This window comes from Oreochromis niloticus, linkage group LG10 (genome assembly GCF_001858045.2).
Source record: "Oreochromis niloticus isolate F11D_XX linkage group LG10, O_niloticus_UMD_NMBU, whole genome shotgun sequence".
NCBI lineage: Eukaryota > Metazoa > Chordata > Actinopteri > Cichliformes > Cichlidae > Oreochromis > Oreochromis niloticus.
The window spans coordinates 12,366,432-12,386,933 of record NC_031975.2 but is presented as its reverse complement, the minus strand read 5'-3'; the positions used below and the strand labels follow the sequence as shown (position 1 = coordinate 12,386,933).

Below are 20,502 nucleotides of genomic sequence, written 5' to 3'. Positions count from 1 at the left end.
GCAAAGCAACCCATGTCAGCATGAGCTGAGCACTCGTGCACCGACTACATTTACTGCATTTGTATCAATAAAGAGCCTGAAATCCTTCAGCCTCCATCAGAGTGCTGAGAATGAGCCCAGCTCAGTGTTTCTCGTAAGGCTCGCCTCTGCAGCCAAATCCTCACGAAGGTTATTGCTCTGTGTTACAGACCACTGGGTGATATCTCTTTGTTACAATAAGGATGGCTTCCTGCTACTTAGCACAGCGTGAAAATGTGCAACAATCTGCTGCTTAAAATATTCAGAAAGAAGAACTACGCTGTTTGAAGTAGAAACATTTGATAATACTACAGTGCCCTGCAGAATCTAAGACATAAAATCCTTTTTGTTCTTATTAATTTAGGGACCGTTTTTAAATATTTGTTTTACACAGACACCATATGGAAGTCAGAAACAGGAAGATGAGCTAAAATAATGTTGATTTGGGTCTTTGCTGATAATTTGAACACTTTGTAGTTATTGCAGTTGGCTCGCCAAGACAAGGACAGGACGGCGCCGCTGCCCGTTTCACATGCACTTATTCCAGTAGAATAACCTCCTTCGCACATTTCAAAAAGAGCCCATGCAGATCGTTTGCTTCAAGGACACATACAACCCTTATTCTCCTAATGTATGCTGTCTCCACTGTGCCAAGCCAGTTAAATCTCGACTCCTTTAATCTGACCTCACCTGCTGCCATACAATAAATGGATGAATTGGATTAAGCTACAGTGGACCTCCTTTTTATTGCTGTATTTTCACGTGTTTGGCTTTCAGGTCATGCAAGTACATATATATATATATCAGAAACTCCCATATGAGTAGAAATGTATTATTTAGGAAAGTTGGGAGGGTGGAGGGGGAAATAAAGAGCTCCCGCTTGTCCTTAATTCCTCCCCCTCTGTTTGCACATCTGCTGAATCACATTAAACTCCCCACAGGCCGCTTCACAACAGAAGTCCTCGACATCATTTCAGCGAGCTGGAGCCCTTCAGCCTCTGTTGGCTGCCATGGGAATGAAACACCCCCTGCATCTGAAGTGTTTTTTACAACTGCTTAAAACAAAAAACAACCAAAAAACACGCACACATCCATTTCTTTTATACTTTTCCTGCTCTAAGTCAGCTTTTACAAGCTCTTCAATTACTTTACATTGTCACAAGGAAAAAAAGAGAAAAAAAAGGAAGCCAGGTGATCACAGGTTACCTTTATTTTACTAAAATACACGTTTCATGCAGGGTTTTTTTGTCACTTTCCACAACAGAAACACAACTAAATTAATGCCACCTCGAGGCTTCTTTTTCTAAATGTTTTTTTCTTGTCTGCCGCACAACAACAGGCAAAGAGGGACATTAAAGTCACACGGTACAATATTCCGCATGTGCAAATTCCTAGTGGCTTCATAAATAGCGAGTCCTCATCTGATGTCACATGCCGTCATTAGCGAACCAACAGCGAGTCAGTCGTATCTGGTCATAGCGACGCACATTACGCTGGGAAAAGAAAGTCATGCTCAATGCGCCGGAAATCAACAATGACGGAGTGCTGTATTGCTTTTGAAAATTAATGTCATAAAAAAATATGTGTGCGGTAAAAAGTAGCTTTAATCTATCAGATGTTTTAAAAACAAACAAACAAAAAAAAATTAGATGTAGTTGGTCAGCTGGATCCCTCCAGTTTTATTGCCACCTTTATGGCACCGACTGTGACCCTGCAGGGGGGAAAAAAGCACTGACAGGCCACGTTCGAAACAGTGGAGAAGAAGGCATACGTGAATCAGAGCACATGACGTGTAAAAAAGGAGAGACTGAGCATGGAGGAAACTCTTTCCAAGGCCTGCTATGATCTTCGTATGAAAATAAAAAGAGGTAGGCAAATTGTCTCTGCTGCTCAGAAAACACTGGCAGTTTAATAAGATGCAAACGGGGATGAAGCGCTTATCAAACATGCTACACGCAAAGCCAGTTTTTTTTTTTCTAAGTGCCAGTCCAGCACAGCATGCCTGAAATAAACCACCTAGCCTATTCAGAATAGTGTTCTTCCTTATGCAGCTTGTTGCATATTAATAATATTTAATCTCATAATAACTTTTTTTCTTCTGTAAACAAGGAGACAGCGAAACACACGACTCATGCATGCATTATCATCTCCAGAATGTGGAACAATAGTAAACACAGACGGATGTTACTGCACAGCACATTTAGTGGCTTTTGTTTTGTTTTTCTCTCTATTTTTTTTCCTTTTTTTGTTTTTAGGCTGTGGGGGAATGTCAGAGAGCTTCGTTTGCTAACACAGAAATAAAAGCGACCGCAGTTCGACCACTCAACGCTTTTCTTTCCTGCCGCCTGTCTGCATGACATCATTAAGGGAGAACGACACGAAGGCAATCTGCTCGAGTTCACTCTCTTTCCCGCACTCCATCAGGCACGAAAACTGATCCTTGTCCCCGTTGTAAGCCAGGTCCGAGTAGCCGCTGGGCCCCCTGTGGATGATCCTGGGTCTGTCCCATCCAGATGAGTGCAGGGGGGATCGGTTCAAATACACACCCATGTCCCTTCTTCTGGACTTGCTCGTCGGGTGCATGAAGAGGAGCCAGGTTTGCGTGTCTGGTGACAGGAGCGACGTGCCGCAGGCTTTGCTTTCCGCGTCGTCGTTTGGGACAAATTCCGGAGCGGGAAAGCCGATGATGCTTCCCTGACATCCGTAGCGCGTTTCGACGAGCTCCGGAGCCATGTGGGGCTTGTCGAAGTAGACGCCGCTGTTTTCACTGAGAGCCTCACACCTGTGGCCCCCGGCATTACGAGCATTGCAGTAGAGGTGGCTCCTGCCCTCGTGGTCTATGATCTCGGCCATTTCACATTCGCACGACTTCTTCCGCAGCATCTTACCTATGTGCCACGTCTGTCCAAAGTCCTCGCTATATACTGACAGTGCACGTGGGTAGACTGTGCAAGGGATGGGGAAGGAACAGCATCTGTAAGGAATGTAGTAGGCGTACGCAGGGATGATCAGTCGGCCGTTCTCAAGCTGAACACCGTGGCCGGGGCCCACGGCGAACGTGGCCCACTTGTGGATGGCCTCGCCGATCACACTCTCAGTTAAGTCTGTGACTTGGCTCCAAGTCTGGCCGTCGTCTCGGCTGCTGACGTAGCAAAGGCGAGTCTTGTTCTTACCTGTTAGGATCTGCTTCGCTTCCGTGGTTGTGCCCCACACACAGATGAAAAACAAAAAGAGCGTTTTGGTGTTTTTTTCATACACCGGGCAAGGATTCATGGTGCGGTGGTTTGGCAGGCACACCGAGGACAGCTCCTGACTGGATGACCACTGAAAAAAAAAACAAAAGCCCCGAAACATGACAAAGGCAACATTTGAAAAGAGGACAACAAATCATGTTAACTTCAACTGTGAAAATCAAAGTGATCATGTGGCAATGGTAACCTGCATGGATCCATCCTCTTTCAGGGTGCCTCTCCTCATAACGAAAATTTTGGCGTCATTGTCACAGGGTGAGGATCTTTTCTCTGCAAAGGCGAGGAAGGTGTGACAGTGCCTCAGATAGACGAGAGCAGGGATTCTGTATGTTATCCCACTTGGCTCCCTTTCAAATAAAGTTGTTTTAGGAGGTTCTTCTCCGCTGTCTCCCTTCGACGACGTGTTTCCCATGGTGGATCAGAGCTCCTGTGAGCAATAAAATGTCCCAAAATGCATGACAGAGCCTTAGCTTCTTTTATAGTCTTGTTATAACAACCTTCAAAGCACAGACTCGGTGAAGAGTTCACACTCCAGCAGCTCCCCATAAACACAGACGGCTGCATTGCCACAAACAGCGCGCACCGTGCATGCACAGCAAAGCCCTTACCTTCACTGGTCGCTCTTCACAGGTGCCACTCGTGATCTTTGTCTGAACATCATACCGTCTATAATCGCACGCGAAACCGGAGACCTCTGATGTTCACGACACTGATGCTGTTGGTTCATCAGAAACGAAGCCGTACCTGAGACCGAGAGAGACTTTTACGCTCCCTTCCGCGTTCGCATCTCAGCTAAACTAAACGTCGACTTTATGCATTGAATATATCCACCTTCGTATTTTATTGTTTTTTTCTTACTAGCACTACCGCAATAATGACTACATATCAGTTATGGCTGTCACTAACTACGCCGCTCCAAAACGGCCTTCCCCCGCAGGGACGCTCCACACAGAAGCTAACTAACCAGCCGGTTTAAACAAACACAGGTCAGGCTTAAAATCTACCGAGAGTAATTATTTGCCAAACAATACACAAAATAAAGCATTTCCTGGTTGTAAACGTGCTTTTTAAATGTCTTTGAATGCCTCAGGTTGGCCCGGCGGAGTATCATCTTGCCATTTTAGTTCATCTTTGAACACCTAAACTCACCGGTCTCTTCCGCCTTTAGCTTAAAAAGAAATGTTACTGTCCCCTGCTGGACGGGAGAAGCGGCACTCGTCTTATGTGCTGTTGCTAGGATACAGAGAGCTACACTGAAGCTCGGGATCAAACACATTGTAGCAGTTTTTTAACATAAAGTGTGGTGATAAATGGATTAGGCTGCAGTCAGGATGACTTCAGCGTCCTACACCGCTGACGCAGGGCGGAGCTATCCTATAAAATGTTTCCCTGCCGGGACTTCACACCACAGAAGGAGAGACGGTATGTTGAAATAAAGCAAGGTTGTAACTAGCTTATATTAGTGAAATAAATATAGTGAAAACAAACAGCACCAAAACCAAGTTAACTGGTTACTCTAATGTTGTAAATGCTGTAATTTGAGCTACTACTATTTACAGTGCAAAGTAAATATTATTTATCAAAAAGGGGCCCAGAAGTTCAAGCAGTACCAAAGGGCACTTTTATGAATGGAATTTGGGCCATACCCTAAATAATATTCGTGCTTGGTCTACTGGGGGTGCTGTCTACACTGCATTAAACTGTATGTATGTGTCTGTCTGTATACAGGTGTATGAATGGAGGGATTAGTTGAGAGAAATCATAGTTGGCAAAAATCACAATTTAATTTTAAACATACATGCCTACATATCCGTAATCAGGCCAGCCCATCTGGAATCAACAATTATACCACTTAAATCACCTTTCTGATCCTCAGTTTAAATTTCAGCAGGTCATCTTGACATGTCTATAAGCCAAAATATACTGGGTTGTTGTCATGTCAGTGGCTGATAAGATATTTGCATTAGTGAGCAGATGAACTGCTCAGTGAGAAAAGAACTGACAGATCCAGGATGAAGAGACTAACCAATAATGAAGAGCGTTTACCTGTGTGAAAACACCTGCTGGCGTGTTTTTAGTCATCCATCTTTGCTTTTATAGGTGCTGGTCACTGGCTTGCAGCTTACAGGGAGGCAGAAGAGCAAAAATACAGGCGTCAACGCAGGAGAACAAAAGCAGCTTATAAAAAATGTGAGAGCGAGCTGGCTGATACTTCTCATGGAGTCACATTAGACAGAGCTTTCCTGGTATGAACCTTGAATTCAACACACAAATGCTTATTTGACAAAAGTTAGAAAAACAGTGATATTTTTTTATTTTCCTTTTCAGCTCCAGTTGCATCATGTTGACAGACCCTCTGAGCTCTGTTCTCTGGACATCAGCGAGCAGAAACTAAGCTCTGTAAGAGCCACCTTTTCCTACTTTTACTTACCTTTATCAGCCTGTTGGTTAAAATCATTTGAGATTAGTTCCTTTATACTGGGGGTCACAGGTCAAACCAGAAGAACTCGAGGTGTTTGATAACGTGGCTTACATCAACGCATCTATTAACTCCCTCTCTCTAGGTGAATATGCTAGTATACATTATCCTGCAAACTTCATTCTAGCATCGCAGTGTGTGCCTCTTCAATAAAGTCATATCAGAGGCTGTCCATTGTTTTTGCTGCAGGATCTTTCAGTAGTTTTGTGTCTCTAAGAGAACTCAACCTGTCATTAAATGAGGTTAGCGACTTGATGTTTGATGCTGCTGCCTTCCCTCTTCTCGAGGTAAGATGACTCAGTGGTGCTTGTTAACTGTGAATGTGCAAAAGAGACACTGACATTCAGAGCAAGAGTTAAATGTGTGCCATTTTTCTTCTTCTTCTTCTCTTCTTCTTCTTTTGAATGTGGTTAAGTTCACAGTGCATTTTAATCCTCGCAGGTTCTGGATTTGTCCTACAACTGCTTATCACCTGATGCTATTGTTTCTCTCGGTCGGCTCCCACGTCTTAAGGTCCTTCATCTAACTGCAAATCAGCTTCAGCATCTCCCTCCTAATCTGGGCTCCTCACACCAAGACCCCACTCAGCTGTAAGTGCCTGAAATAGCAATCTATTTTTTACCACGCTTCACCCACGATCAAGAGACGTTAGCCGTCCATCAGCTCAGATGATGAATTTGCTCATTTTTTCTGCCCACTTTGATGTACGTTTATGCTGAAAAGCTTCAAATGAATAAACTTCAGAAGTATGTGCACATTGGTACTGGACAAAAACAGAATTCGCGAGTGTAGTCTTGGTCTTCTGTCCCCACCTCACACACACACAGACACACACACACACACAGTTCTGCCCTGTTTGTGTTAAATGACTGACAACAAAACAAACTTTAGGTATAAAAAGCTGCCCGATTTACAAATTCAATAGTGGTAGTCATGAAACTGACTGAATCTAGCTGTACCCTCCCATAAATACGTTAGTAAAATATTCCAAGTTGAAATAATTTATGGCTACCTTTCAAAATGTGTGTTAACTCAGCATGTTTTAAGTGTTATGATTATCATGATCCATGAAGTTATCCAGTACGTTGGTTATGATTTCATGACACATTTCATTCCTGAAACATTCACAAACATAGTTTTCAAACCCACCAAAAGGGGGTGCACAAACGCTCCAAATTCAAACTTCTGATCCTGCAAACCTGCACTCACAGGCCACTTTGTTAGGTACACCTAGCGAATACCGGTTTGGACAGTGTTTTGACAACAGAACTGCCTTAAAGCTCCATGGAACAGATGGAGATGGAGACAGGGCATATCCTGCTGGAGGCAGCCACCACAAGATGGGTACTGTGGTCATAAAGGGATGAAAATGCTCAGCAGCAATACTCAGGTAGGCTGTGACATTTAGACTAAGGTACCCAAAGTGTGCCAAGAAAATGTCCCCCGCATCATTACACCACCTGCAGTTTCTGAAATAATCAAACCAGCTCATCTGGGATCAACAACCACGCCACATTAAAGTCAGTTAAATCACCTTTCTTCCTCATTCTGATGCTCGGATTGAACTTCAGCAGGTTGTCTTGACCATGACCACATCACTAGAGCCAGTGAGCTGCTGCCATTTGATTGGCTGCTTTGTGTTAATGAGGGGTTGAATGGTTTACCAAAGTCACTGATGAGAATAGATACGTTACAGAATACAAAATCTTATTTCACTTTAATTGTATCATCACACACATTTAGCATTTCTTTACGTGCAGGTCGACTAAAGAGGAAGATGCATGCTTTCAATCTCTAGAAGTCCTGATGCTTGACGATAATGAACTGACCTCTGGAGTCTTCAGCAGTCTTAAAAAAGAGGTTTGTAAGTTTTCCTGTAAAGACTTTTTGCATACAAAATATAATTATAAATGTACTTTTAAAAAGTCTGTATGCATATTGCCAGCCTTTGTGCATCACAGTGCAAGTGAGAAATTCCACTTTTAAACAAAGTGTTTCATAACATGGACTCCTCTATCACAATGCACAGCATTAGTGGAAACGTTCATTAAGCATTTTTAATTGTCGATTACAGGCTAAAGCGTTTAAGCCTACAGGGGAACTGCATTTCTGAAATACCGTTCATGCAACTGGTGGGTTATTCCAAACCTGTGCAGACTGCCACTGAAGAAGAGGCGGAAGAGGGTAAATACTCGGCATCAGCTTTGTGTAATTTACATGTGTAAATTTCCTTTAAAAATATCTCTCTCAATCCAGCACTCGCTCACTCGGAGCCTTCCGATCAGTATTTGACAAGAATCTCAGAGGTAATTCATCAATAATGTTTTAGATGTGTCATCACTGTAGCTTGGTGTTATTCTCCCATTAAACGAGTGTGTCTCGTGGCCACTTTCACAAACACAACTGGGAGCAGAACCGCAAAGAATCCAGTTTACCTCTTCCAGCGCTGCAGTACCTCAATCTAGCTGACAACAAGGTGTGCTGCTGCTTTTTATAAATAAATCCACTATTTTTGGAAAACGAGGTAGCGTGACACACCAGGGGTTTCTCATCAGGTTGCTAAGGAGGAAGCACTGATGGCTGCCACTCTTTTCCCGATGCTTCGTGAAATTGATATTCAGTTCAACCCCATAACCACGCGGAGGAGAGGTAATATTCCTCCTGTAAAGGATCATTTTAAAATAGGTGTTCAGGGCTTCAGAAATCACCTCATCATGTCTTTGTTTAAATACAGGAGACCCTCCCTTGCTGGCCTACATGCAGGAGAGACTTGGAATAACAATAAAGCAGAAGAAAACACAGGAGGTTGTGAAGCGCCCGCTGAAAGTGTCCAATGAACCAAAATGGAGGGTTGGACTTTTTTGTGTTTGATCACAATCCTTCGAATTTTGCTGTATCAATGTCCAGGCTGGAGTCTTAGGTTTAGTAGGTTTAGTGATTTTGCAGAAAGGACATGTGATTGACTCCAAGGTGGTCATATTTTTGGTAGCGTTTGCCTCTAAACTTGATTGTTTTTGATGAATTCTGATAAAACTCTGTAAGGGCGTAGAGTGGGGTCTTGCTAACAATCCATTAAAAATTGACTTACATCCACTAAGGTTTTCAAGGCCAACTTAATGATTTATTGGTCAGAAATTGATAAAAATAAGTCTGGTATGTGTTATCAAGCTTTTTGTATTAATAACTGTTCCATTTCAGTGAGTGAATCATTATTTTTTCAATGTTTTCATATTGGAGGTGGATGAAAAAATGCCAAAGGTGTCAAAGAAGCTATTACTGCTGAATCCACAAAGCCAGGCTGGCAAAAATGAAGGCAAGAGCAGCAGAAACCACACCTTCCATGAAAAAAGAAACCCCTTCTTTCTTACTCAGGTATGTTAATCAGTAGTTTTCCTCATTGGGATATAAAAATCCATCATTTTGCTAAGTTTTTTAAATGTTATTTAATATCGCAGCATTTCACGCAGTCAGTGTTATTTCATCCTCAGGCAGCAGATGGACCTGAGTTTGAATTTGGTCTTCTTCCTGAAGACAAAGAAACTGCAGACAGCAAGGAGAGAAACATTTCCAATCCCGAGCAGTTTGATTTCTTGATGGATGTCGAACCGAACCCTCGTGTGCTCAAGCTTAATGGTGAGGAAGGAGGAATGTATTTTCATCTGCAGCCATTTCGCTTTTTTGTCAATTGTTTCAAAGCCAATAAAGTTTGGCTATACAGTGAGCCTGTGGAGAATACTGACGCTTTCTTTCTCTCTTCCTTTCTTTGTGCAGGAATTCAAACAGCTGTTCGGATGCTGGAGCACACACTGAAGAATCTCAATGTTTACAGGGACTCGAAACCAAAGCTCGACAGCATCCAGACGCCATACAGGGAGCGAGAGAAAAGGGTCTGATGTTAACCACGCAAAGTTCATTTGCAGGCTCGTAAATTGCAATAAAGCGAGCGACTTTAACTGCATTTTTATTAATTACTGCACACAGATTAAGGAGCTGCCACCTCTGAAACCTGTGAAGCAGCTGACTGAAAGGGTAGATGACATGATCCAAGAAATCAGAGAGAGTAAAACAGTAAAAGTGGTCCCTTTAGGTATGCACACGTCCTACTTATACGCAGTGAATGCCAACTTATTTCACCTGTAAAGTCCTCTTTCTTTAAGTAACACTCTGTTTTCTGTCCAGCCACTGCCCTACACAGCAGAAGTGTCAGTAAGCAAGAATATAAGGAAGCTCTCTCGCTGATGAGGGACATGAAAAGAACATATAAGATGGTCCACGCGAAAACAATGGAGCAAGAAGCCGCCATCAAGTCTGACAGAGACTCTGACCAAATCTGAGCTGAATCTCCATCTGTTTAAAAGTCACGTCCAAATAATTAGCCGAGCAGATTTTCTTTGGCTTGAAATGTTTTCTTTACAGAAATAAGTAAATGGAGCAATTTTTTCCTCAACTATCAGCTCTGGAGTTGAAGTGCAGAGTTCACAAAGCTCAAGCAGATGCAAGGGTGTCTAATTGTAACTAAAAAAGTGTGCCACTGTCTGCTCCCCGTAAGCCTGACGGTTCTGAGCAGCTGTGCCGCCACGGCTGTGACCAGAATCCGTCCAGGATGAATGCATTGTATTCATTAGGAGTTTATCAGTTGTGAAAACAGAAAGTAGAGAGAGCTTTTTCTCTTTTTTTTTGTTTTGGGTGAGGAGAGGTGTTTTAAACTGTTTGTGCACATTTGTATGCAAACACCCTGTTCTGTAGAAGGAACACTGAGGTGGATTTACAGTGCAACAAAGTCCACATCAAGCCCTGCTCTAACTGTAAAACTGTGTGCATTACTGCTCTTATTTTATAGCTTGGAAAAATTTTATAGCACAAAATGATTTTTTTCTTAGCAGCCAGCATGTTGTTTTACCAGCTGTATTTGAAAATGTTGTACACCCTCTAATGGTTCCCAATCAGCTATTCTCCATGTGCATCACCCTCTCACTCACCTTTTATATGAGATTTTCAAAAATGATTATTTGGCTGATTATTATCTTTTCGTAACTTTGAACAGACTTCTGCAGTGCAGTGGTAGTTGTTTGTTTTCGTTGCTCATTCCCTTTTTGATTTCATGGTCTTGTCCATCATATGATTTTGATTATTTGTCTCGAGTGCAGCGTGCAGATGTGGAATGCATGTTCAGCCCCTGTGGAATAAATCACTTGGCACTCTGAAGATACTGGGTGCAGGGATTCTGCGTTTTTACATTCATGTCGGGACATTTTTCTGCTCCTGTATGGATTGAATCATAAACCATTTATGCATTTCTTACACTAAACCAAAAAGCGTGCTCTGGCAGGGGGTTCGGTTTAAGACAGGACCCAGATTCAACATGCGAGGAGGTTGTAGGGAAAAAGGTGATAAACTTTTATGGAACGAGCCGAGGAACAGCTGAGGTGTTGATCTTGGGAGGGGAAGACACAGAAGAGATGAAGAACAGACAGAATGGGCCTAATGCAGCACAAACAATGGATCAGAGTCACATGATCCAACCATAGAAGGAAATTTTGAAGCCTAATGTTAGATGCAGAGAGAGTCTGCCTTCCAAACCCAAACCTGGAGCCTGGAAGGGTTCTGCCTCTCATTATGCTCCCGGAAACAGTGGGAACCACAAGTAAGAATGTACTCTGAGGGTTAACATGCTGCTCCGGGAACTTTAGGATAAAAGCAGCTTGGTTATAATTTAATTCTGGATTTCACAGTCTTTTTCAGTTCGATCAAAAACGTAAACACAACAGAAGGTAGTGCTTAGTTATTGAAACCGGGCTGTCTGCATGATTGGGCGTGAGCTGCCTTAACATGGTGTTGTGGTTGTGTTGTATAGCTACTGTGAATTTTTGCCCCCGGGAAACATGCCTAATAATAAAAGCAGTGGAAAAAAATTACAGTAGCTGCTCAGCATATGGAGTGCATGCAGTGTTTCCTTGTAACTTTGGCTAAAAGAAGGAACTCTTGTAGTTTTGTGTGTGGAAGAGTCAGCATTGGGTTCCAGTGATATGTTCTAATGAAATCAATCACTGAGCTCTAGCATGAGAATCGCTGGTGAGTTTCTGTTCTGTGATATTTCATACGTGAGGAAAGCTTCATCCACTGTGTGTCATTGTAGTGTCACACAAATCTTAGCGATAAACAACTTTCAGCATTGCAATTAGTTTATAGCAGTGTTCTATTATTTTTTCACTAAAAAGTTAGTCTTGATGGATGAAGAGTTTGACACCGTGAAAACAATCGGTACAGTGCTGCTCAGTGCTATCAGGCAAACACCTGGTCTCCAGTCTGATGGCCTTGTTCAGGTCTTTTCATCCTTAACTATATTTTTGCTGGTAATGAGGAGCCTGTGCCAAATGGCAGAGACACCCTTCTACAGAAATACTGTTTTCCAGTCCAGTGGAGCTCAGCTCCACACAGCCGAGCTTGTCTGAGCTGCAGCGATATTCCACAGTATTGGACACAACAGCTGCTGAAAATACTCGATGCTAAATAGATTATAAATGATCAGATTGTTTTCATTATTGACTCTCAAATTGCACTTTTACTGCCTATCCAGGCTTGGGTGCGACTCCATTAAAGTGCCCCGAGATTTGTTGTTGCTTTCACTAACATTATGGATTTTGTTCTTCAGCCAGGAAGTCCTAGCATGAACTTATTTTCTTTGACCAGATTGCTGTTACAGAGTAATTTAGAAATGATAATGATTAGTACTTGCAGTCCAGTGCTGTCATGTTGTAATTCTTTAATGCTGGAAGAAAAATAAACATGTACTCTTGTGCAAGAGGTTTGTTACACATGTTAGTTTTCCACAGATTTGGGGAATAATCAGTCCCTCTGATGGCTGTCTATTCCAAGTACACTCTAGGCGTTTACTGACCTCATCACACACTTGGAGATCTCTCCAAAAACTCTTCACGAGATTGTGAAAAAATAACTCAGATGCACTTAGTTGGTAAATCTTCCACTTTTTTTCATCAGCTCTTTTGGGACATACACCTTCCTTTTCTTTGTTTGTGTTTGTGCCAACATGCACAAATTTTGGATTATGTAATTAATAAAGCAGATGAATCGGATCATTTCTTTTCCTGCATTACCGTTGTGTAAGCCTCAGATGAATCCTGGCTTCATGCTGTTACCTCAGGCTCCTTCTGCAGTTCTAAAAGAATCTGTTATCAGGAAAAAGTCAGAAGGGTAAATACCAAAGCAACTACAAATTCCCCTTTGAGTCTGATCAGTCGATGAGTAATTAATCACAGCCAGTTGTGCTTGAATCTGCCAACACAGTTTCAGTGTGATCAGTTGCTTTATATAGACATAAACAGTACCCCAAAATACCCCAAGAATGCAATACAAAGGGATGTTTTATACTAACAGATGTTTTTATATTTATCAGTTATGTCAATAAATAATGACAGATGCAGGACACAAAGCTTTAAAGGCCCTGTGGTACAAATGGCTTCAAAACCTCTGGATCCTACACTTCCCACAATGCAAATTGCCCAGTTTGCATTTAAACTCCACATTCCCAGCGTAAATAACCTCGATGACATCACTGTGATATCATGAGCATTATTTTTTGTTGTCATATATAATTGATTTACTTGTAGAAGCCTCATGGGGTGCTTAAAAGAGGACCTCTTATGCTTCTCTTTATTTTCTACCACATATGCAGCCACATGAAAAACAAAGTACTCTCACATCTGGTGAAAACCAAACACAGCAAGTCAGCACAAACACCTCAGACTAACTGTCAAGCACAGTGCCGGAGGACTGAAAATTTGGGCCTGTTTTGCAGCCACAGGACCTGGGCACCTTGCAGTCACTGAGTCGACCATGAGCTCGTCTGTATACCAGAGTATTCGAGGGTCAAACGTGAGGCCATCTGTTATCTGTCAACAATTAAAACTTGACTCAGACTGCAACAGGACAAAAATCTCAAGCACAGCAGCAACTCTACAAAGGAAACAAAAGAAAAGAACCAAGGTGTTGCGATGGTTGAATCAAAGCTCAGACCTCAACCTGACTAAAATGCTGTGGCTGGACCTTAAGAAAGCTATGCATAAATAAACACCCACAAAAAAGTGGTACAAATGGCTCTAAAACGAGGTGGGAAACTGATAAAATTGCATAGAAAACAATTCCTTTGAGTTATTGCTGCTAAAGGCTACAGACTCATTGGGCGTACTTAGTTTTTCCCACAGAGCTTCTGCTTTTTCACTTAGTTTGTGACAAATAAATATTGATTCATATTGATCTTCATCTGAGATTTTCTTTAACTAATTTTAGAACCTATGAAGGACTAAATCTTTTTGTAATAGGTCCTAACATGTAGAGTTTTGGAACTGTCTACACCTTCAGTTTTTTCGCACAACAGTAAATACACGCCAGAGCACTCTAGATGCTTGGACTTTTAGTTCTGTATGATAGTACCTTCATCTCTATGCTAAAGTCCCTCCTACATGCTGTTTAAGCTCTCTTTAAAAGTGGAAGCCAGGCATGAAGCTAGCTTAAAAGGGAGGGTGGTCTCAAAAGCCAGTTTCACACAGTGGTTTGAGTGAGATGCTGCCCTAAGGCCCAGAACAAACTAAAAACCATTATTCAGCACTGTGACTCATGCAACACTCCTATAGCAGGGTCCAACTTTATAAATAAGGAGCTGGAAAACATATGTCTATGTTCAAGACTGGAGACATAGTCCACATAGCTTATTGTAATACACACAAAGCTAGTTTTACTTTAGATTGCAGACCAAAGCCAATAGAGAACCCTGTTTCTTTCTGTTTTCATTGGATTTTTCCGCACATTAACATTAACCGCAGAATAAACACACAAAAGCGACTTCTTCTGTAACCTCTTTGATGTTACGATGAAAAACTGATGAGTTGAGTTATTAACTGAAAACACATTTCATCCGTGCTCTTGGTGATATAACAGAGTCTGGCAGGGGAGTCGGATACTCTGTCCAAGCGCAAAAAGAAAAATAACAAAAGACATGGCGAAGAAAGGCGCTGATGGCGTGTGTCTTAGGCACGGCAGATCTGTTTACATATCTATACGTCTCTTTTCTGTACGTTTCAACGCGGCACAGCTACACATCTGGAGCAGTCGTCACAGCAATCAAGCCTGAGAAATGTTTGGGGAAGGTTTGTTTGACTCTCAAAGTGAGGGCCAACAGTTAAGCTTTGAGGATAACCCTGTGGAGACTCAAACACCAGATTTGGCTCGGAAAGAATAGGCCTGAATACCTCATCAACACTCCTCATTACTCAAGTGCCAAATGAGCTCACTGCGGACTGAACCTATTCATTATTTCTTTTGATGGACAATTGAACTGTAACACACTTATCATGTAATCCTGGAAAGGCTTCAGATATTCTGGCTGACATTTGAAAAGAGGCCATTGTTAATTATAGATCATAACTGTAAAGTTGTCACTTATTTCGAGGTGGGGGGGTGGGGTATTCCGCCCCGCTGCGATCTGTCTTTAATAGTTTATTGCCATTGCAGGCATGCATTAATATTTCTGACCTTTAAGCCTCGTCGTTCGGGGGTAAAGGGATGAAGATTTAAGCATTCGTGACACGTAGCCTCGTACTGTCCATATTTTTTGGCGCCCGACTCCAAGCATCGGCTAAAATGATCAGGGCCAACTTAATTAACGGGAGGGTTAAGGGTGTAAAAAACAGAGCCCTTGATAGATTTCGGAAGTATTTTGAAGAAGCATAAACTCAGGGACTCTGCTGAGCACCTTAATCAGCTATGAAAGCAAACACATCTATCAGACTTAATTAACTTAACACAATTTGGCTCCCTTTGAATCAAAAGACTGCCTGATTGATTTGCAATGCTTCAGTTCCTCAAAAACACCGTACGCATCTGTGAGGATTTAGTTCCTGCAGCCATTTACAAGATGCTATATTTGATTTTTTTGTAAATGTAATAAGCTCTACTAAGCTGCTCTCTTTGTTTTCGTCAACACTGCAAGCTTAAAAAGCTCATGTATAACAACTCTGCACAAACATGCAGCCTTTTCTGCAACGTGCACCAACTGTTCTCACAAAGGAACTCACATTTTTAAGCAACAGCGAATCAGATTTGTTAATAATCACAATTTTGGCCAAGAAGTGGCTCCAATCCTGGGCCGAGTCGTGACCCCGAATCTCACATTTTCTTCCCTTCTCACTGAATCGGGGCTGCATGGGCAGCAGGGTGGAGTACACATACACAGGGAGCTGACCGACTGCATGATTTATACCTACTGACTGCCCCCAGCTGTTACAATTGCAAGAGCCAAGACTAAGCATGCATAGCTGAATTAACCCACGAGACGAATTCAAGCATCCACAAAAAGTGGACTGATAGGATTTCCATTAAAAATAAAAACATATCACAACATCTGATACTGACTAGGCTGCAGCGTGTTTTTTAGAGGTAAAAAGTAACTTGCAACTCAGCTGACTTGCTCAAAGGAAGGGAGGGCACATGGAAACGTTCGTTTAAGTTTAATGCTGCTAATTTGAGTTGGCAGCATCAAAGCAGAACACCCCTTTCTCACACTTTTCATTGGAACAGCCTGATTGGGCAACTAAGAGACAGACTGTTGTTAGCTGTCAGGTCTAACAGCTAACACAAAAATATGACAGGCTTTTTTGTGAGAGTAATGAAGGCACACAAGGGAAGTGCGTCGCTTTCAAAATATTGTTTCATGCCTTTAGTGAGAGATGGACAGAGCTGTCTGGCGCAAAGTGTGAAAGCAACACAATTGAGTCATTGTCTGAGGGGAGGGGACAGAGAGAGCATGTCGGGGGTTCACAGAGAAGGGAAGCAATATTATTCTGAAGCGCCCACGCAGTCTACCAAATCAGCAATTGCACTCTGACTGAAGCATGGGAACCGGCAGTAATAATTTGACACCTGTTGATCAAGCTGCCCCGTAGAAAGACTGCACACAGTGCTGCTGAGCAAAATAAACCTTTGCTGCTCCCACAGATCTGCTTTGTAGCTCATTATTTCCATGCGCAGGTTACACTGTCTACAGTGCTCTTACTAAAAGGTGGTTTTGTTGTTGCATTGATGTCCTTTACCCCGTTATTATAAAAGCACATACTTGCAGTCATTCATCAGATTATAACAACAGACATAAATTCTAATTATTTGACTATCTGTTCTTCATTAAACCAAGAGCTGAAACGTGAATCCAGAAATAAACAGTGTTGTCGGTGTGCCTGCACCATTTTTGCGTTTTAAAATGAATTTTTACAAAACAAATAAAAAAATCAGTATTTCCAGTTTTTTCAGGCAGTTTGTTCAGACTTGTAAAGACAAAACAAAAACTTTTGGGGGGATCAGATCAGGCTAGGATATCAGCCTTCACAAATCGTGAAGGGATGGCAACCTATGTCTGAAACATGAAGCACAGCAGCATAGACATACCAGACATTGGAGGATAGCTACAAAAGTGATTCCTCCCATAGACTACCATGTTAAAATGACCAACTAAAGACCATTTGAAAAAACCTGTGTGCTAAGCAGCACACCAGCATGGCACTGTGGTGGTTAGCACTGTTGCCTCAAAGCAGGAAGGCCCTGTCTCAAAATCCACCTTTTTTCTTTCTTTTTTTTTCTTTTTTCCTTCTGGAAAAACAACAATTAATCAATGTTAAACACCTGATTAATCCTCTATTGACGGTCTATAACATAGTTTGTTTGTTTTTTCATCCATATGGCTGCTAGTGAGGCTTGAAGTTAGGGGTGATCACTTTGCCTGACAGGTGTGCTAACACAACATCATCCTCTGTAGGTGAAGTCACAGAAATCTCCCAGCCTGTCTTTTTCTGTTTCTTAGCACTAATGAGCAAGTGTGTGTGTGTCTGTGCATTGCACCCATACAATTTAAGACTGCAGTTTGACTGAGAGCGTCAACTCACAACTACCACTCCACGCCATCCATCCATCCATCCATCCATCCATTCTCTTCCTCTTATCCAGTTCAGGGTCGCAGGGGAACTGGAGCCTATTCCAGCTACCAAGGGGCGAGAGGCAGGGTGCACACAGGACAGGTCGCCAGCATGGAGAGCATACTCCACTCATTTGTCCAATGGTAACTTCTTATTCTAAAGAAAACAACACACTAACACTGAGGCTTCAACAAACCAAAGAAGACTTCACAGTGGCTACGTCCATGTTGGTTATGATTCAGTCTTATTTGACTCATTCTGTGTTTTAATTCCACTGATCATTGGAAATTCTGTGAAGCACCTTGTATCTTTGGATTAAAAAGGTGCTTTAGAAATAAATGGTATTAATAATTTATTTATTTATTTATTCCTATTATTGTGTTTTGATAAGCCATAATTTCCTCTGGCCCACATCTGTGTAATGTGGGATTAATATGTAAGATTTACTGTGATTAATTCCACACAATATTTTGAATTTCTCCTCATATTCCTTTAAGTTATTCACGATGAATCTTAGAAGATTACAAAAAAATGAGTATGCTGACTTGCTAACGGGACCCTTTCCCCCCCCCAGTTCTGTGCAACAATGCAAAATCTTTTAGAGCTTTAAACTATCACGGACCTCCTGCAAAATTTTGGCACACTGTGAAAAGCCTAACAATTTTATTTGAATATTCCTCTCCTGGCATTGATTAAACCCCTAAAAACTCATCTCTATTCATGAGAATTATTTATTAGAGAGTTCTTCCCTGAATAATAATCCCTTTGTTCTTGCTGGTTTGGATGTAACTTCAGTTATGCTCGTTCAAACCATAAAGCACTATTAAAGAAGGCAGAGAGCACGATATTGCACATCCACCAAGCTGATTCATCAAAATAATGACGTATATAACGTGTCACCATTTATAACTTTACAAACATTACAGTGATAAATTCAATGAGCCCTTAGTTTGTCTAGGATATTAAACACTGAGTAACGTATTGCTAACAAGGTGCATATGCATCACATACTTGGAGGGGATGACAGGTCAAGACAGTTAACACTGCAGTTTTTAAATAATGATTTCATTTTTTAAGGGAAGAAAATTATTTCCCCCCCAATGTAATAACTGGTTGTGCTGGCCTTGGCAAAAATAAAGAACTGCAATCAAACATTTACAATAACTGGCAATGAGTGTTTCACATCACTGTGGAGGAATGCAGACTTGTTTTAATTCAGGCACACTGGAGGGTTTTTGAGCATGAAGGGCCTTTTTAAGGTCATGCCAAAACATTTCAATCTGATTATGATCTGGACATTAACTAGGCCACTGCAAAACCTTTATTTGTTTGATTTTTTTTCTTTCATTTGTGGTTTTTAGCCATTCAGAGGTGGACTTGCTGGTGTGTTTTGGATCATTGTCCGGCTTCATAGCCTGATTGTGCTTGAGCTTCAGGGATAAAGGATGGATAAAAAGCAGAATTCATGGTTCCATTGATTACAGCGAGTCTTCAAGGTTTTAAAACAGCAAAGCAGCCCCAGATCATCACACTACCACCACCGTGTTTGACTGTTGGTGTTCTTTTTATGAACTGCAGATGTAATGGGACTCAAAGCTTCCAAAAAGTTTTGCTTTTGTCTTGTCCATCCACAGAGTGTCATCAGTCTTGCGGCTCATCCAAGATGATTTTTGGCAAATACATTTGTATAATAATTTTAAGAAAGAAGTTATTGTAGAGGAGGATTTTACTATTAAGTGGACTTATAGTGCAGCAAATTAATTGTTGTTATTTTGGTTTATTAGTGTTGTTATTATTATTAATTGTTATTAGGAGGAAGGATTCAGTCTCAAATTTGAGTTTTGATACACCTTTGGTATCAATTTCAAACTCCATGGCTCCTCATTCTTGGCCACACCACCTGCCCGCCCACCCAGTTGCCTGATGACCTGGTGGAGTGACAACGATACCCATCAGCCTTTTACAGCTGAGGGGCAAAAAGCAGAGGGTAACTCAAAGTTAATTTGGGATCACTTAAATGAAATGACAGGATGATATTGTCAACAAAAAAATATTAAATTCAGATAAATGGAAATTTAATGTATATTTCAGTAAAGTGTCAGAATCTTTTGACCACTATTTTATAAATTTAGTAGCCATCATTACTCGGGGATTTTAAGAAATTGACATCAGGATGTGCTCAGACCAAATAAACGAGCCAACCTTTATTTTTAAGAATGTTTCAGAATTAGAGGTTCAAAATTATGAAATTATTGCGACCTTCACAAGCAAGGGATGTTTTTGGTAAGGACACAATGTAATGATGACAAATCCAGTTATAAAAACTGTCAGTTTGCTGTGGGATTGGCCCAGAGTATCTGGAAAAGAGCTGTTGCTACACCCATACACAAAAGCTGTGATGGTTACGGTGGCTGTAGCTCAGGAGGCAGAGCAGGTCATCTACTAATCAGAAGGTTGGTGGTTTCATTCATAGCCTTGGGCAAGATATGGAACCCTGAGTTGCTCTCATATTAGACAGAAACTCGTTTTAGCATTGGAAAAAAGTGCTAGTGTCCATTAAGCATGTTATATGAAGTGCTTTGAGTGCTCAGGTAGAGTAGGAAAGTGCTCTATAAGAACTAGTTCATTCTTTAAGTTCTGGACAATTACAAGCCAATCAGCATTCAGCCTGTGTTCTTTAAAGTGGCTGAAAAACTGATCAGACTGATTCAAACAGAAGTTCTTCTGCTTTACATCTAAACCTGCTGACAATGAAAATTAGCCCATGGCTAACTCT

General features: G+C 41.5%; 3 protein-coding genes across 10 annotated transcripts; 2 read left to right on the top strand and 1 right to left on the bottom strand.

The window, feature by feature from the left end:
- Positions 1 to 1,204: 1,204 nt before the first annotated feature.
- On the bottom strand, positions 1,205 to 4,534 carry neu3a (sialidase-4-like). Of its 2 annotated transcripts, XM_003446850.4 has the most exons (4): positions 4,419 to 4,534; positions 3,878 to 4,013; positions 3,457 to 3,696; positions 1,205 to 3,342 (listed from the first exon to the last, which is right to left on the bottom strand). In XM_003446850.4, exons 3-4 carry the CDS (start codon positions 3,679 to 3,681, stop codon positions 2,341 to 2,343), a joined length of 1,227 nt encoding a protein of 408 aa, XP_003446898.1. In that variant the 5' UTR covers positions 3,682 to 3,696; positions 3,878 to 4,013; positions 4,419 to 4,534; the 3' UTR covers positions 1,205 to 2,340.
- Positions 4,535 to 4,556: 22 nt separating this feature from the next.
- On the top strand, positions 4,557 to 7,604 carry LOC102079158 (X-ray radiation resistance-associated protein 1). Of its 4 annotated transcripts, none has more exons than XR_003221864.1 (7): positions 4,557 to 4,691; positions 5,370 to 5,515; positions 5,598 to 5,669; positions 5,761 to 5,833; positions 5,913 to 6,035; positions 6,190 to 6,338; positions 7,509 to 7,604. XR_003221864.1 is itself a non-coding variant. In XM_005472103.4 (7 exons), the coding sequence occupies exons 1-7, from the start codon at positions 4,601 to 4,603 to the stop codon at positions 7,105 to 7,107; spliced, it is 708 nt and encodes a 235-aa protein (XP_005472160.1). In that variant the 5' UTR covers positions 4,557 to 4,600; the 3' UTR covers positions 7,108 to 7,493. The 4 variants fall into 4 exon arrangements, 1 of the variants encoding a protein (XP_005472160.1); XM_005472103.4 differs by lacking the exon at positions 7,509 to 7,604 and adding an exon at positions 7,029 to 7,493 and having other exon boundaries at positions 5,938 to 6,035; XR_003221865.1 differs by lacking the exon at positions 5,761 to 5,833 and having other exon boundaries at positions 5,938 to 6,035.
- Positions 7,605 to 7,822: 218 nt separating this feature from the next.
- Positions 7,823 to 10,953, top strand: LOC102079256 (X-ray radiation resistance-associated protein 1). 4 transcript variants are annotated; one of them, XM_013272396.1, is made up of 10 exons: positions 7,827 to 7,932; positions 8,005 to 8,054; positions 8,162 to 8,224; positions 8,304 to 8,397; positions 8,483 to 8,553; positions 8,986 to 9,120; positions 9,237 to 9,381; positions 9,520 to 9,635; positions 9,730 to 9,835; positions 9,928 to 10,953. In XM_013272396.1, the coding sequence occupies exons 1-10, from the start codon at positions 7,872 to 7,874 to the stop codon at positions 10,080 to 10,082; spliced, it is 996 nt and encodes a 331-aa protein (XP_013127850.1). In that variant the 5' UTR covers positions 7,827 to 7,871; the 3' UTR covers positions 10,083 to 10,953. The 4 variants fall into 4 exon arrangements, with proteins under 4 accessions (XP_025766493.1, XP_013127850.1, XP_013127849.1 ...); XM_013272395.1 differs by having other exon boundaries at positions 8,483 to 8,598; XM_025910707.1 differs by lacking the exon at positions 8,005 to 8,054 and having other exon boundaries at positions 7,881 to 7,932; positions 8,095 to 8,224; positions 8,483 to 8,598.
- Positions 10,954 to 20,502: the final 9,549 nt, after the last annotated feature.